Source organism: Scleropages formosus, chromosome 11, assembly GCF_900964775.1.
Source record: "Scleropages formosus chromosome 11, fSclFor1.1, whole genome shotgun sequence".
NCBI classification, from domain to species: domain Eukaryota; kingdom Metazoa; phylum Chordata; class Actinopteri; order Osteoglossiformes; family Osteoglossidae; genus Scleropages; species Scleropages formosus.
Genome location: NC_041816.1, coordinates 11,222,722 through 11,239,041, shown reverse-complemented (window position 1 = coordinate 11,239,041; position 16,320 = coordinate 11,222,722). Strand labels below are relative to the sequence as shown.

Genomic DNA, 16,320 nt, shown 5'->3' with positions numbered 1-16,320 from the left:
CGACCTAAAAGAAGGTACGCTCAGTTTCACTCAGTCTAAGAGAAATGTTGTGCTTGTTATACAAAAAAATCTCTGTATTCACTTAGTTTTTACATTTAAAAAAAATCTGAACAAGGCATTGAGCTGAACAGAAATCTGTGTATCAAGGCAAATTGCCAGGGCACTTTGCGGTGATGCTATTCTGAGTGTAGGACCATCTAGACAAGCGACAAAAGTGATCCTTTTCTGTTCGGATGAAGAACAGTAGATAGTTCAGCAGAACCCCATGACTTTGCTGCTTCCCACAGGTAAGCCACCTTCAAGGGTAGCAATCAACGAGAAGTCCACATCAGGGGAACCCTACATTTGTGTGTTTGGCAGAAGCATTTTCTCCAAAGCAACATACTGTACAATTCAAAGTAAACGAAGGTGCGTTTCGCAGCGGATTAAGAGCTTTAGATATAAACAGAATTATTAGGCTCGTCTTGTGGGTCTCATACCACCATTTTGCCAGCACACATTACTCACATACCTGCCTATACTACTGACATATTACTAGCATATAATAGATAACAGTAACACATGGTGATAGACTACTTTATGAACTTGTCAAAAAAGAGAGAAATGGGCGAGAAAGAGTTTTGTCACCATTCTTGAATGTAGGAAGGGATTCAGCAGTTCCAAGGGAGCTCATTCCACCACACTGGGACCAAGACTGAGAACTGACAGGCTTTTTCTTATGAACTCCTTGTAAGTAGGACAAGCAGGTAGCCAGAGGCAGAGGACCACTTGCTGGCATGTAGGGATTTAGAAGATCTTGAAGATATTAGGGTGCTGATCCTTTGACCATCTTGCGGGACACAACCAGAATTTTGAACTCAGTGCGGTCTGCTACAGGAAGCCACATCTATAGCTTCATCCAGAGCTGGACAACAACTCACACCTATGGTCTTCTATGCAGCTGGGTGAGAAGGGATGTGTAGGCTGTGTTTGACATGCAGCTCTTTTGATCCCGTTAACATGTAAGCTGGATCTACAGCAGCTCACTTGGATGTAAAAGAGGGCATTTTATGAATATCTGTGCAAATCTTTCCTAGAAGGCTGCTCACTCTCAGATCCAAACACAGATCAAACTTGCTGCTTGGCCAGTTGGCTTTGGACCCTTGAGCATGACATATCAAAATAAGAAAAATAGCGTGTCAGAAGGGTGGGCAACAGCTTCATACTAACACCTGGAACGTGTCAGTCCATTAACACCTAAGTCTGAGATCCCATAAATACCCAGTTTAATTACTTTAATTTCCTTAAAAACAAAAAATTGAACACATGTTTTAAAGTAAACATTCTGGAGTTTCAATCAGCACACCACACCTATAGAATACCAGTGATTCCAAGGAAATACACACACACACACACACTTTCTGAACCGCTTGTCCCAGAGAACCGGAGCCTACCCGGCAACACGGCGTAAGGCCGGAGGGGGAGGGGACACACCCAGGACGGGACACCGGGCCGTCGCAAGGCACCTCAAGCGGGACTTGAACCCCAGACCCACTGGAGAGCAGGACCTGATCCAACCCACTGCGCCCCCCCCCTTCCAAGGAAATACATTTTTGGTAAAGATAATGGCATGAATGTGAAAACAAAGTGGAGAGCACCAGTATTCTGCAAGCTGTGTCTATTTTGTTTTAAATTATACTGAATGTTTTTCCTTTATAAGCTGGGATGTGCAAAATATCACTTTTAAAAACAGCAATGCCAATCTAGTGGATTGTACAAATTGTCCTGCTAATGAAAACTGCTTCAGTCTTTGCCAAATATCTCACCGCCACACACCTGATTTTGTAAGCTACAAAAATCATAAATTGACTGTGCTTTGACAATTGTGTGTCTCCACCGAAAGCTGTTTCTGTAAATGTTGCTGCGAAGTTTAACCTGTCTGCAGTATACCATGAATATAAAATGGAAACATGTAAGAGAAAATCCCACTTATCTCTGTAATCATCTGACATTTTGCACTAAGAAAGAACAGAGAATGTGGGGCTTTTGTTTTCATTTGCAAGTCTGGCATAGGTTCAGGCCACCTTGAAGAATCTGAAAACCATTACTCTAAGCTTATGGTCAAAAGTGCAGCAAATGTAGGATATCAGATAGCTGGATTTGACGTTGAGAAAGAGGGTCTTGGGGGGGGTGTGGTAAAAACAAGATATCGTGCAAGCATCCCGAAAGGAGCCCAACAGACCTGTGGTGTGTCTGCCTCCTGCTCACATGTTTCAATTACAAACAGCTTGGATGTCACTCACATGGACATGTTTGGTTGCAACAAAGGAAGGGCATCTCTGTGCTGAGTGACGTAGCGCAGGGCAGATTTCAAGGGCAGGACAGGATACCCTCCTGGTATTCCACCACCCAGATGCTGGAAGGAAACGTGGCTGTCTGCTTCATTTCAACATAATAATTAGTGATCACGAAAGCTTCGCCATCTGGCAGCTTCATGTTCCTTGAGCACAGTAGGTTGAGTTATATAAATGTCCCATTAAAACAGAATTAAGCCAGTCATTTATAATCACACCTTATTTGGTTTGTGTGCATGAGCTTGTCTACTGATTCACTGAAATATATGTAATAAAGGAATTAATTTTTACCTTGGGAAAGCAGAAGCAGAACTGTTTCTGTCACCGTTTTAATTCTCACAACCATATTGAACCTCTGCACGTTCCACCAAGGCAGGAAGAAAATTGACTATGACGGTGATCGCCTGCGTAGGAAAATAAATAAATTAAATAAGTCATCTGGGTACATGAACAACATTTTATACATCCTGTATGCTTTTCTTCATTTCATCAATCATTTTCCTCACTTTGGCCAAATATAGATGGCTATGAAAGTTTTCTCAGAAGAATTCCTCATCAATTACAACACAACACAAACTTCTCAAACAGCCCTATATTGGATAGATGGTTAAAAGAATTAAATTAGACAGAGATGAGGTTTGAAACAGAAGCATTCCACTTCGTGTCCAGCTGAGAGCAACCTGCAGAGCTTCTGCGGTGAGAAATATTCCTGCGTGTTCCATTAGCCATGCCGGTCTAACGGAGCCCATTCTGTTGTTGACAAATCATTCACTTGGAATTTCTAAACATTTATCTCAGCACAAACTTAGAGATAGGTTTCCATACAGACTTATGCAACATTCGTTCTCTTATGAAAAATTTTGAACCACTAATACAAAACATTTAGCTAAACATAATATTAGTCGGGGTGTGTGGTGGTGCAGTGGGCTTGGCTGGGTCCTGCTCCCTGGAGGGTCTGGGGTTCAAGTCCCGCCTGGGGTGCCCTGTAACAGACTGGCATCCTGTCCTGGATGTGTACCCTCCTCCTCCAGCCCCCTGCCCTGTGCTGCCAGGGTAAGCTCTGGTTCCCCACAATCCCACCTGGGACAAGTGGCCTCGGCCAGTGTGAGAGAGAGAGAGAGATAGATAGATAGATATTAGTGCATCAAAATATAATGACAACTTTTCTCTGGCAGCATCAAAATAATGATACTGATCTGAGCTTGTTAAATAAAAATTACAAAATGAAAAACTGACAAGAGTGATGAGAAATATTATTTCATGCAGCACCGAGGAATGTTTTCCATTTAAATGAAATCTAAAATCAAAGACGGCACTTACAGATACCACTTGATGATTAATTCTGGGAGGCCCACCTGAATGAAGCGTCCAATACACTGTGGTGCAAACAATGTGCACAGACCCCCTCATTCTGGACTTTTCCCTTAACTATTTTTGCAACGCTGTTGCCCACATGCCTCTCAGGTGTAACTGATATTACTATTGTTTATCCAGGGAATGGATTGGAATGTTCACATTTGATTTCTGTTATTGCTTTTGGGTGACTTTTCTCATTACCTTCCTGGGAACACCTGAAAGCAATGTGAATTTTTATGTGCCAGTTTTTCTTAAGAAGATTATTTTGGAGTAGTCAAATTGTATGTGGTTTTAAGGTCTTTTGTAGTTTTACTTGGGGGGTGCGGTGGCGCAGTGGGTTGGACCGGGTCCTGCTCTTCTGTGGGTCTGCGGTTCGAGTCCTGCTTGGGGTGCCTTGCGACGGACTGGCGTCCCGTCCTGGGTGTGTCCCCTCCCTTTCCGGCCTTACGCCCTGTGTTACCGGGTAGGCTCCGGTTCCCCGTGACCCCGTATGGGACGAGCGGTTCTGAAAATGTGTGTGTGTGTGTGTAGTTTTACTTTACCTTAAAAACAGCTCACACACATTCGGAGAGCAGAGTGAATCGGTATCTGTCTGTACTCTGATTAGTTGTATTTTTTTATTATTCTGGTACATTTATGTATATTTTTATTATTTCATTCTGACTTTTCAGGCAATAATTACACACGTCAAGGATAAAGATATGGGTGGCCTTTGCATATTAAAACTGTTTTTACTCTTTTTCAGAGAAGAACGGAAAAGTAGAAATTTAGCTGGTTTTCCCCTAAAAAAGACCTCACTGAAGCAGGACCACCAGGCTGTGCTTTCGTACATCTGGAGTAAACAGACCCAAACTGAATGCAGCTTTCTGTTGTTGTTCATCGTCAGTCCAGACAAGCACAGCTCACAGTGGGAACTCTGGTCCAGCAACAGCCTTTGATCAGCACTTGGTCACACTGTTGTCATCATGAGTATTATCAAGGATTCAGTCCAAGAAACATTTTTCCAGCATGAACAACGTTCCCATTTTCTTCCTGCAGGTTTCCCTCTTACTGACCACCACACGGTCGGTCTCTACGCCCCTGTTTCAGCTTTAACGGAGGCTTCTACGGAGACGTGTAAATCGCAAAGGTCAAAAATGAAGCTGAAAAGTCAGCGCTAGAGAGGCAGTGCCCTGGAGCAGAGCCAAGCAGCTGGAACCTGTGTCATTCACACAAAGAGGCAAAGCAGGTCATTCAGAGGCAGGAACTCCCAAAGGAACATATAGACTTAGATCGAAGCCGAGTCTATGAGGGCAAGGCCACGCTGCTGACTTCTAAAAAATGCTGACTGATTCCACAGGAATGGTATTTTGGGAAATGAAGACCCTTTGGATGCGTGTAAACTGTCTATTATGGTTTGATGGTTATTATGGATGTTACATAAAGGTGTTGGATCAGGGGAATCCTCCACCACACAGACTGTTTTTCATGAAATCAAGGGAAATTCACAAGCATTGCACGGAACATCTGAAAATAATTTTTCCTTTTTACCAGATGGTTTAAACTTTGAGATTTGTTAGAAAAAGACACAAAAAGGAAAGTCCTACACACACATGCAAAACCCAGTTTGAAAAAACACTGGCAAATGGGTACTGGATTTGGCATCTGTCTGTCTTGCCAGTTTGCAATTTACCAAATATGTTTTTTAGACTGGGTATTTTTGTCATTGGCATGATTTGTGCCTGCATAAGTAAAAACTGAAGGACATCATTCAGCAGCACACTAAATTTTATGGAACTGATTTGACTGTTTGGGTTTCCTTACAGTGATGTCTCAGGTAGACTCCATTGCAGGTTCACGGTATGATAGCTTGGACCTTGGCTTGGACCTTCAGAACCCTTTCATTTCCTGATTGCCTTCCCTTGGACACCTGCAGCTGAGCTCAGTGCTGCAGCTGGGTCAAGCTGCCCTGGGTGGTACGTCACACGACCGACCACCTGCAGCTCAGCCAAGCCCCTGCACTTGCATCCCCCATAATCCTCACTCGTGTTGTGCCCATGGGCTGCCAGTTGGGGTGTGCACATTTGCGTGCAGTCCTGCAGGGGTGCGTGCATGTCTTATTAGGTTCACCCAAATTGGTGCATAAAAAGTAAAATAAAACAGAAAAAAGACAATGCCGAAAAACGAAATGTTTAGTCATGCATCATTCACAGGCTGAGGTAAGAGTATAGTCAGTCTGTGCAAGTATGACCCCAGGCGAACACTGGCACAAGTCTGCAGGAATTGGGCAGCCTTCCGTGAGCACTTAATTGGAAAACACATTTCAAGATACATAAAATCAAGTAACATGCTGTGTAAAGAACACAGACCCTTATTTCCCAAATGCCATGCTGGAGCCTTCTAAAAGGTTCTGGTAATGTTTAAGTAACTGTCAAAAACAAGATTAGTTTAACTGTATTACGGTCATTAGGTTCCGCATAAAACAGTTTTTGGCAACGAAAAATTAAACGGCAGATAATGCCATGTGTATAAATTTCTGACAAGTGAGTAATATTAATATGCAACATTTTGTGGAATGAATCACTGAACAACTTATGACAATTTAACTTGAAAAGATGGCCCCGTGATGTTTATGAGTTCTGACACAGAGCTGTTACGACTTCAAAGCTGGTTTAAGATTGCTAAGGACAGCAAATGAGCAGAGGGGCATTATGGGTAGTTAGGTTAATTAAAGTCACTGACAGAGAAGTTCCAAATGTAAGTGACTACAGGATGTTTACTCAGAGTTGATAAAAAATTTACCTTATGATTATACAGCTTTATATCGGCAGCAACTTTATATCTTTGTCTCTTCAGTTTGGAATTACGGGTAGGGTGATACAACATGAACGTCCATAAGGGTTCCATTTGTCTGATTAAACAGATGCGTGACCATCCTAATGGCTGAAAGAGAACTGCAATTATGTTCTTCTCCGAAACATGCAGACGTCCCATGGAAGAGTTATTTTTAAGGTCCCTGTTTCAATGGGAATGATGAATTGGACATAGAATCACAAGTGAAAAGTATGGTGTAAGCAGGATAAATCAAGAACCACTGAATTCATCGCAAGATTTCTTCATGTGCATATGCCTCACTGAAGTACTACTCACTGCATACATTATGATTCGTGCATTATACCATAACCACCTACGTCTGTTCCCCAAAGGCTGTAAACTTGATGACCGCTGTTCTGACATTAAAGCGGTATTAGTAACTGACAGGTGCCTCGCTGACACCTGACCACACGGATGTACAAGCGCACAGGTTTGACAATGTACTGAAAGACACTAGCATGGTGATGTAGTTGTCTTCATCTGCTGGCATTTTCTCCAGGGCAGTGCTCTTCTTCCCTCCTCATGTCTGGTCTTCATTTCCACCGGCAGATTCCCACAACGTGAATGCCTATGTTGCGTGCGCATGTGCGCGTGTGTTCGACGGACCCGTGATTTACCTTGAGAGAGAGAGACGGAGGGAAAGCGATGAGGCCCGCAGAGCACGCCGCTGGGCTGGAGGTGGACAGCCCCGAGTGGGCAGGAACATTTCAGCAGCAACACTGACGGAGCAGCCAGGCCCAAACACTCCAGGGAGGAAAGCACAGCACAGTGGATATGGGGTGTGATTGAAACAGTGTGTCCATCTGGCTGCGTGATGATAAATGGTGGTACAAGCAAGGCAGTTACTCTGTGAAAACAGGACACAGTCCCATCACAGGCACTGCTTTGAGTGACTGTCATCTTTAAATATTTGTATTTATGTTACATTTGTCGGGACAGCTTATTGATCAACCTGTCTCACTCTCTCACAAATCATACTGTACATATTCCATATTGTAATGGAAATTTTACATTACGTTACATTTTAAAGCACCTTTGAGCCAAATTTTTCTATCCTGTTAAATGGAATAAAAAATCTTACTCAAAGAGCATTAAATGCTGAAAAAATCAAAAATGTTTTTGTTATCCTTATAGAAATAAAATGAGGGTGAACATTTTAAGTGCATTGCATAGAGCTTAGAAGGAATGTTCTTTAAAAAAAAATTCTTGGAAATGAAATTGTTCACTGACTGATGTAGGGTTTCTGTAACTGAGAAGGATTTGGACTTACACTGATGCCAATGGTTTTTAAAACAGCAGGCAAAGCTGTATAAAAAAAAATATATATATTTATATTAAACCTGATCCACGGTCTAAACTTGAACCTGAGTTCAGTTCTCAGAGTTATCGCTCCATATTTATGAGGAATATATGCTAGTTCCTACCGGAAATGTCTCTACCAGCTTTTGCTCTAGCTGAATCCCAATATATTCCCATGTCAAAATGAACATAAACAGTTTAATTTTTTGGTACATTTCTGCACTCACTCACTCCGCCCGAAGTCCGTCCTGGAACCACTGGACACTAAGCTAGTCAGGCTGGCAGGGGCGCCACACATGCATTAACTCACTATGAGCAATTCACAATCACCAGTGAGCCTTTAACATGTCTGTGAAGTGTGGGAGGAAACCAGAGTACCAGTTCACATAGGCTGAGCCGAATTCGAACCCGGCACTTTCGAATCCAGGTGTTGTGTGGCCCAGGTGTCACCTTTCATGCTCAAAACATTAAGAAATACTTTTGAGTTTACACTGAATTGAACAGTATTATTTGAGTGTAGTCGGGAGTGCGGTGGTGCAGCGGGTTTGGCCGGGGCCTGCTCTCTGGTGGGTCTGGGATTTGAGTCCCGCTTGGGGTGCCTTGCAATGGACTGGCATCCTGTCCTGAGTGTGTCCCATCCCCCTCCAGCCCTACACCCTGTGTTGCCGGGTTTGGCTCCGGCTTTCCGCGACCCTGCTTGGGACAAGCAGTCTCAGTCAGTGTTAAAATATATTTATTTTTTAATTCAGGAGGGAGGGAATCATTCATTAGAGCAGTTTATGTATTTGGAAACGTGTTAATAACGTACAAAACCAGAAAACAAAATGTAAAACTTCAACATTGACATTTTCCTTTTTCATTATGAAATGAAGAAATAATAAATAATGCACCAAAACGTGTTAGGCAACATTTGACTTGTGTATTATAGCCACTATCGTTGCCCTTTTACTTTTGCCAAGAATATACGATTCCTGTACAAATACATTCCGGTTCTTGGTCCTCTCTGAAGGCTCCAGTCCACTCCAGTCCACTCCAGTCCAGTCCGCTTCACTCCACTCCAGTCCGCTCCACTCCACTCCGTGCACCGCTCACGTGCGCTGTACATGGTGTGAGAGCGCCATCTGTCGGTTCTCAAAGCCATCGAAAACAAATCGACAGGTGTCGTCCGAGTGCCCTTGGAACCCTTTTCTTCCTAAATGAATTTAATAAATCAGTTTTACTCCCAGAATAATTGCACCAGGTATTCGCAGTGAAAACACAATTATGTATTTCCGGTATGCTTAGGTCCTCAGAAGTCAATATGCCAAATTATACATTTTTAAATCTTTTAAAGTAGCTTATTTTCCGTAGGCCTGTGTGTGGTTAACTGGCCCGGGTATGTTAATAAAATCTTATTACGCGCGTGAAAAACATAATTCTGGATAATACATTTAATCTGCGAGAAAGTGTTTGAAAAAGCCCGGTGAATTTGTCTTATATTATTTCCACAGAGTAGTGACAAAATAGATTTAATCCATCTATCGATCTATACTATCTCAACCTCTCTGAGGAGCCAACGTGTTTGCAGAGGATTGTGGGTAGCAACAGATTAATCAATCCAAAAGAAGACCGTGAGTTTGTACCGCGGTGGATTGTGGGTAGCATACGGTTTATCAACCCAAAAAGAAGGCCGTGTGTTTGTGTCGCGGTGGATTGTGGGAACGTACTGCTCGATCAGGAGCAAGATGTCTGATATGGAAGACGATTTTATGTGCGACGATGAAGAGGACTATGATTTGGTGAGAAATGGCTGAGCTGGCGGTTTGAAATGGAATTGTAAATAGTAATGTCGCTGTTTGTGGTACTAAAACGGTAAGAAATGACGTGTCTGGGCGAAAATGAGGAACATGCTACTTCAGCAAAGACGAAGTTGTTCGTTGAGCACGGACGGTAACTTAGTTGTTGTACAGTTACACTGCTTTGCTTTGGGAACCGCCGTGCACTGAGAGTAAAGGGAGCAGAGACGCGAACACAGCGGCGTTTGTACTCAGAGCAGAGTGATGGATACACACACACACACACACCCGCGCACTGGGATTCTGCACTGTGGTTGGTGTCAATGGCTGCTGCTGTCAGTCAGCGGCCACGTCCTGCCGGCTGAGCTAAGCCTGAGGGAGCGGCCCGTTCGTGTGCGTCTGTCACGGCCCGCTGACAGGACAGGAACTCTTGTCAATATAAATTGTAATCGTACACTGTAGAGTACTTTTGTAAAATATTGTGGTGTACCTCGTTTTAGTTGGAAAGTCGGTGTCCCAATGGCAATATAACACAGTATTTTCCTCTTCTCGTTTTGGTAACCTTGTTTGATCGTAAGCATTTAAAGTAATAAAATTAATACGTCCCTTAAAACACATGACAGTGCAATAATTAAGCAGATGTAAAACCCATCAACATATTTTGCAGTAATAAGACATTGACTAAAGACAACAAAATAATATAGAGAGAAAATAACAGTAAAGTAAATGATGAGAGAGAAAGGAGGAGTACTCTGGTGTGCGAGAAGGGAATTTGTAGTAAACTGTAACCATGCAAGCCTGGACCTACAGGTGCTTAGAGCAGGAGAGTCCCTGGTCATCTTGGGAAGGCAGTTGCACAGTTTGGGGTCATGGCAGGTGAAAGGCCATCTGCCACACAGTGTAGGTGAGCTTGAGGAACAGGTAAGAGGAGAGAGTCAGATGAATGAAGGCTGCGAGGTTGGGAGTAGAGTGGTAAAAGATTAGATTTAAGAGGTGCTGAGGTGCCAAGTCTTGTAAAGCCGGTGCAGGGATTTGGGTCAGAATTCTAACTACAGAGGTCTGAAAGTATTGGAGCTTGTTTAATGTGGACTTCAAGGCCCCATTGAGGGGAGCATTACATTAGTTAGTTGTGGCAAAGATGAATTTGTTAGAATAAGGTATGGTGGAGTACAGTTTGGGTCTAAGCTGAAAAGATATGCCAACAATGCTCTCCAGTTGATATTCTTAAGGAAAATGTATTGTTTGTTTTGCAAAAGTATGTTTCTCACTGAGTGATTAAACTTGTACTTTTATAGTTATTCTGTAGACATGATTTATTGATGCAGCACAGCTGGATCTGTCTGCATAGTGTGATCTGTGTTGATGTGCATTCATGTATTTTGTGACATTTCTTCTTTCAGGAATACTCGGAAGACAGCAACTCAGAACCAAATGTTGACTTGGAGAACCAGTACTATAATTCCAAAGCACTGAAGGAAGATGACCCCAAAGCAGCCCTGAGCAGCTTTCAGAAGGTTAAATGCAAAACTTTTCACAACCTTTTCAAAGGCTTTTTGGCTACAAATGTTTATACAAATTTTGAAAATGTATAATTAAATGCATAAGCAGCCAGTAGTATTTGAGACTTCTTAAAATATTGCTCTATATTAATCTTTTTTTTTTTTTTTTTTTTTTTTTTTCCCTTCTTGGCAGGTGCTGGAGCTTGAAGGTGAGAAGGGTGAATGGGGTTTTAAAGCATTGAAACAGATGATCAAGATAAATTTCAAACTGGTAAGAATTTTAATAAGAAAATAACAATACTTCATTAACTTTTTAAACTTCAGTGTCCCTGAGTGTTTGATTTTGTAATTTGTGTTCTAAAATATCTATCCATTTCTATCTAGCAGATTATACTAATTTTGCATGGTGTGAACAATATGGTAAAGCAGATCGTGTGTAATCAACTTAAATTATTTTAACACTGAAGTTTAATTTTGTATAAAAAGCTGTAGTAGCATATAATTAAAATAAAAATCAGTGGTGATGAAACAAGAATGCATTTTATAACTTAGCAGAAGGTATTTATTAACTGCTTTTTGTTCTCAGACAAACTTCCCTGAAATGATGAACCGATACAAACAGCTGCTAACTTATATCCGGAGTGCTGTCACTAGGAATTACTCCGAGAAATCTATTAATTCCATACTTGATTATATTTCTACTTCTAAGCAGGTAAGAACTGCTATTTGCAAGACACAGGTTAACAAATGTAATGGTGTAACAACATTTGTGGTACAGTCAGTAAATTCTAAGGCTGCCCACTGTGTTGTGCTGTGCCACATTGCATACAGTTTTACAACCTTTTGACCTCACGTAAATGTTATTTGGGAAAATGCAAAAAATGCTAAATATGTTAGAGGAAAAATTTCATCCTGATATTAATAATGCTACTTTGCCATGGACTGGTAAGTCATTTATCTTTTATGTAACTTCTGTAGTTGGAAAACAAAAGAAAATAATATAATTCATAAATGTGAAATTTATACACCTTTCAGAAACTATAAAGAAGTGAAAGTCATCATGCTGTGGTTTATTTGCAGATGGATTTGTTGCAAGAATTTTATGAAACAACCTTGGAGGCATTAAAGGATGCCAAAAATGACAGGTTGTGGTTTAAAACAAATACAAAGGTATTGTATACTTTAGATAATTGCATGCAAAAATATAACCAGCTTTGGCATAAATGTGTCCTTCACCAAATTTATTTTATTTTTATTTTATTTTTTTTTTTTTGTAGCTTGGCAAACTGTACTTGGAGCGAGAGGAATATGGAAAACTTCAGAAGATCCTGAGACAGTTGCACCAGTCTTGTCAGGTCAAAAAATTTTTCCAGTTTTATGTGCAGGAACCTAATGCATGTTCTTTGTGTAGAGTTTAAGTAGCCATGTGTTTAGGCATACAACTTGTGCTGGCAGATGTTTCAGAAAGCTGTAGAACATGACTGAGGTGATGGGTTAGCCACTTCGAAGTCACTTGCACATCTTTTTTATAGTCCTATGTAAGTTTTAATTCTAATTTTTTTAAAAAGCTAACCGAATTTATGGAAACATACTACGTGAGGTATTCTGCTTTCTCTTTGATTACGCTTTTTAATATTGAAGTATCTGTTTAGACTGATGATGGAGAAGATGACCTAAAGAAAGGAACACAGCTCCTGGAGATATATGCCCTTGAAATTCAGATGTACACAGCACAGAAGAACAACAAGAAGTTAAAAGCACTCTATGAGCAGTCTTTGCATATCAAATCTGCAATACCTCATCCTCTCATCATGGGTGTGATCAGGGGTAAAGTATGGACAATTTTTAAATGTTGAAAAATATCCATTGTATTATTTTTAAAGATGTGGAATTTTTTTTTTTTTTTTTTTTTTTTTTTTTTTTTTAAAATGAATGCTAGAAAATTTTCATTTACATTACATTTAACTTAAGTTCCTTTATCAGTTGCGCAAGGATACCTCCTGGAACTGCGTCATTTGTGTTTAGTTTTTCCGGAGTAGCTTTTCTCTTCATCAAAAAAAAAAAAAAACTAGTATTTTTTTCAATGAAGCGTTTTTATTCTCCAGTGTCACACACATTGACTTTACCTTACTACTTTTGCCTTTTTCTTTCACAGAATGTGGTGGAAAAATGCACCTGAGAGAAGGGGAGTTTGAAAAGGCTCACACAGATTTCTTTGAAGCTTTCAAAAATTACGATGAATCGGGGAGTCCAAGACGAACTACATGTTTGAAGTATTTGGTTTTAGCAAATATGCTAATGAAGTCAGGAATAAACCCATTCGACTCTCAGGAGGTATAAATTCATCTTGACTTTTTTTTTTTTTTTTTTTCCCCCCCTATGTATTTATTAACCTCTTTACTTGACTGAATTATTTATTATTTAGACAGTGATGCACAGGGTTTCTAGTTAGCCTCACTGTTTGATTTCCTCACTGAGTATCTTTGGGTACAGATTTGGGCCTTCTTTTATTCAATTTTAATTATGTATCTATCTGCACTGAAAGTTCGTACAGCATCAGAAAGATTTCGTGCCTTTCTGACATGCACTTTGAAATAGTAGATGGTGATGTAAATTGAAAAGCTGCTTAGAAAGAATATGGAATGTCATTAAGAAAATAAAGCTTGTTGAATATTGCTTTCAAGCAATGTGATCTTATATTTTCTATGTAGGCTAAGCCTTATAAAAATGACCCAGAAATTCTTGCAATGACAAACTTAGTAAGGTAAGCATGCCTTTCTTTGGGTTTTTCTATGAAATGGAATAATATAATGGTTTGCTGCATTAGTCAAGAAATTCTTTCTGTAATTTTTTTCCAAATAGAAAAGGGAAATTTAAAAAGCTTGAATCTAGCTTTTAAATTTTAAAAATTACTTTTTTCTATCTGTAAATTGAGGAATAATGACAATGTAATTGTTTTGAGTAGACACAATGTGTGTTTTTAATTATTTTTAAAACATTCTTTTCTTTACAGTGCCTATCAAAATAATGACATCACTGAATTTGAGAAAATTTTGAAAACAAATCACAGTAACATAATGGATGATCCCTTCATAAGGGAGCACATTGAGGGTAAGTTTACACAGCTTGTCTGATTTTAGTCACGCATTTCTGAATGTTTATGAATGTGGTCAGGGATAAACATTCTAAATCTGTTGCAGAGATATAATGGGCTTTATATTTTCAAATACTTTTTGTTTTTTCGTTACAGAGCTGTTGCGCAACATCAGAACACAAGTGCTCATCAAATTAATTAAGCCTTATACAAGGATACACATACCTTTTATTTCAAAGGTAACATTTTGGATAATATCTAAAGGGATATTTTTCCTTTTATCAAATAATTTCTTTAACCTGTCTTAAATTGATCAAATTTCTGCAATTTTCCATTTCTTTAGGAGTTGAACATTGATGTTGCAGATGTTGAAGGTTTGCTTGTGCAGTGCATATTGGACAAGTAAGATATATATTTTTTTTATTATTTTTTACAATTTATTTATTTTTTTTCTCCTTCCCTCTTCCGTGCTCCTCAGTTTTATTTATTTCCTCCCTCCCCCTTGTCAAGAGATCTTGTTTAAATTTTGAATTGGCTTTTTGCCACAGGGGAAGGGTTTGAACAAATAAAATGATTCTGCCTTTTTTCCCTGTTAATCTCAGCATTGTCTTTAGGATGAAATATGCTATTATTTTAAGTTATATTGCAAGCATCTCAAGCATTCTTTAAAATCTGTAGTCCTGAGGTTGCATATATTTCAGTATTGTAATTGGAGAATAAAATATATTCTGGGCAGCTCTGATTTGAGAGTTTAACTCCTGCATGTATATTTCTTATACTTCTTAATACTTTCTGAGATGTGTATGCATGATAAGTGGAATATTGGTTAAGGGCATTTTTGAATTCTATGTCAAACCAATGTACAAATCATGGAACAGTAATAATCCAGAGGGGTTATCATTTCTATTCCTTCTCTTCACCTGTAGTACAATTCATGGCAGGATTGATCAAGTCAACCAGCTTCTGGAACTGGATCATCAGAAAAGGGGAGGGGCACGATACACTGCTTTGGACAAATGGACACATCAGCTCAATTCCCTCCATCAAGCCATTGTTAGCAAGTTGGCTTAATAAACAAATATCAGTCAAAAGGTGTTGGTGTTGAATGACAAATAACAGGAAAGAGGCACTCTGCTGTTGGTTAGTTTATCCTTCTAAGTGGAGCTTCATAGAAGTATTTTGTCTGACTGGTTTGTATTTGCAGCTGCAGTTGTTCAAGATGGCTTTTGTATTCATTGGAAAACCAAAACATCTTTGGATTTTTGTTTTGACATTAAGTATTTATCAGTATATTTAAATAAGGTAGTGGACTGCCTGAAATGAATACTTTGTAACAACTTTTAAATACATATGAACTGTGTTTTGTTACACATTACAAATGTTCTATATTGTTTCCATTTCAGTTAGAATAAGTTTTTAGTACATTGAAATGTAAATCAGTTTGGGCACTTTTTTCCATGGATGAATTTGCAAAATGTCATGTAGATACTGAAAATGTATTGAAATTAAAGAGATACTTGCATGTTGTGAAACAATTGCCACTGCACATTTCATATAACAGAATAAAACTGAGTGAGAGGATGTTTCATGTCAAGGTGAACCACACAGCACAAAACTGAAAAAGACATCTAAGTAAGCCAAGGTGCAGAATGATTTTAGCTGCACTTCACTTTATTTTGTACTTCATTGTATTTATGTACCTGACAAAATATTCTGTTGAGACTGTCTTTTCTTTGTACGTATAGCAAAGTACAAGTATGAAGTAAAAAGTGTAGAGATGTTCTGAAGGGTATGAGAGGGATCAGCAGCAGACTGTTTCTCTGCCAAAGAAAGTGCAGTTAGTTTGCAAGCTGAGCGTTCAGTCTTGTTTTAATTTAAGGGGGTATGGATTCCTCAGTTCTAACTGGTACTCGGTGCCAGGACAGCAACACACACACAATGGACAATTTAGTGTCAGCAGTGCAGTGAACTGTGTGTCTTTGGCCAGTGGGAGGAAAACGGGGCACCTGGAGGATACGGGAAGACATGCAAGCTCCATACGCTGGATTCGAACCTACGCCGGAAAGCTCACGCGGGGTAACGTTTGTATTTTCATGATTTTTTCCGTCTTT

At 39.8% G+C, this 16,320-nt stretch overlaps 1 protein-coding gene across 1 annotated transcript; it reads left to right on the top strand.

Annotated features, from left to right (window-relative positions):
• Positions 1–9,492: 9,492 nt before the first annotated feature.
• Positions 9,493–15,741, top strand: LOC108940959 (COP9 signalosome complex subunit 2-like). The gene is made up of 13 exons (XM_018763364.2): positions 9,493–9,619; positions 11,017–11,130; positions 11,309–11,386; positions 11,702–11,827; positions 12,196–12,285; positions 12,393–12,470; positions 12,768–12,942; positions 13,271–13,449; positions 13,827–13,879; positions 14,129–14,226; positions 14,366–14,448; positions 14,553–14,611; positions 15,136–15,741. Exons 1-13 carry the CDS (start codon positions 9,566–9,568, stop codon positions 15,278–15,280), a joined length of 1,332 nt encoding a protein of 443 aa, XP_018618880.1. The 5' UTR covers positions 9,493–9,565; the 3' UTR covers positions 15,281–15,741.
• The last annotated feature ends 579 nt before the right edge of the window (positions 15,742–16,320 follow it).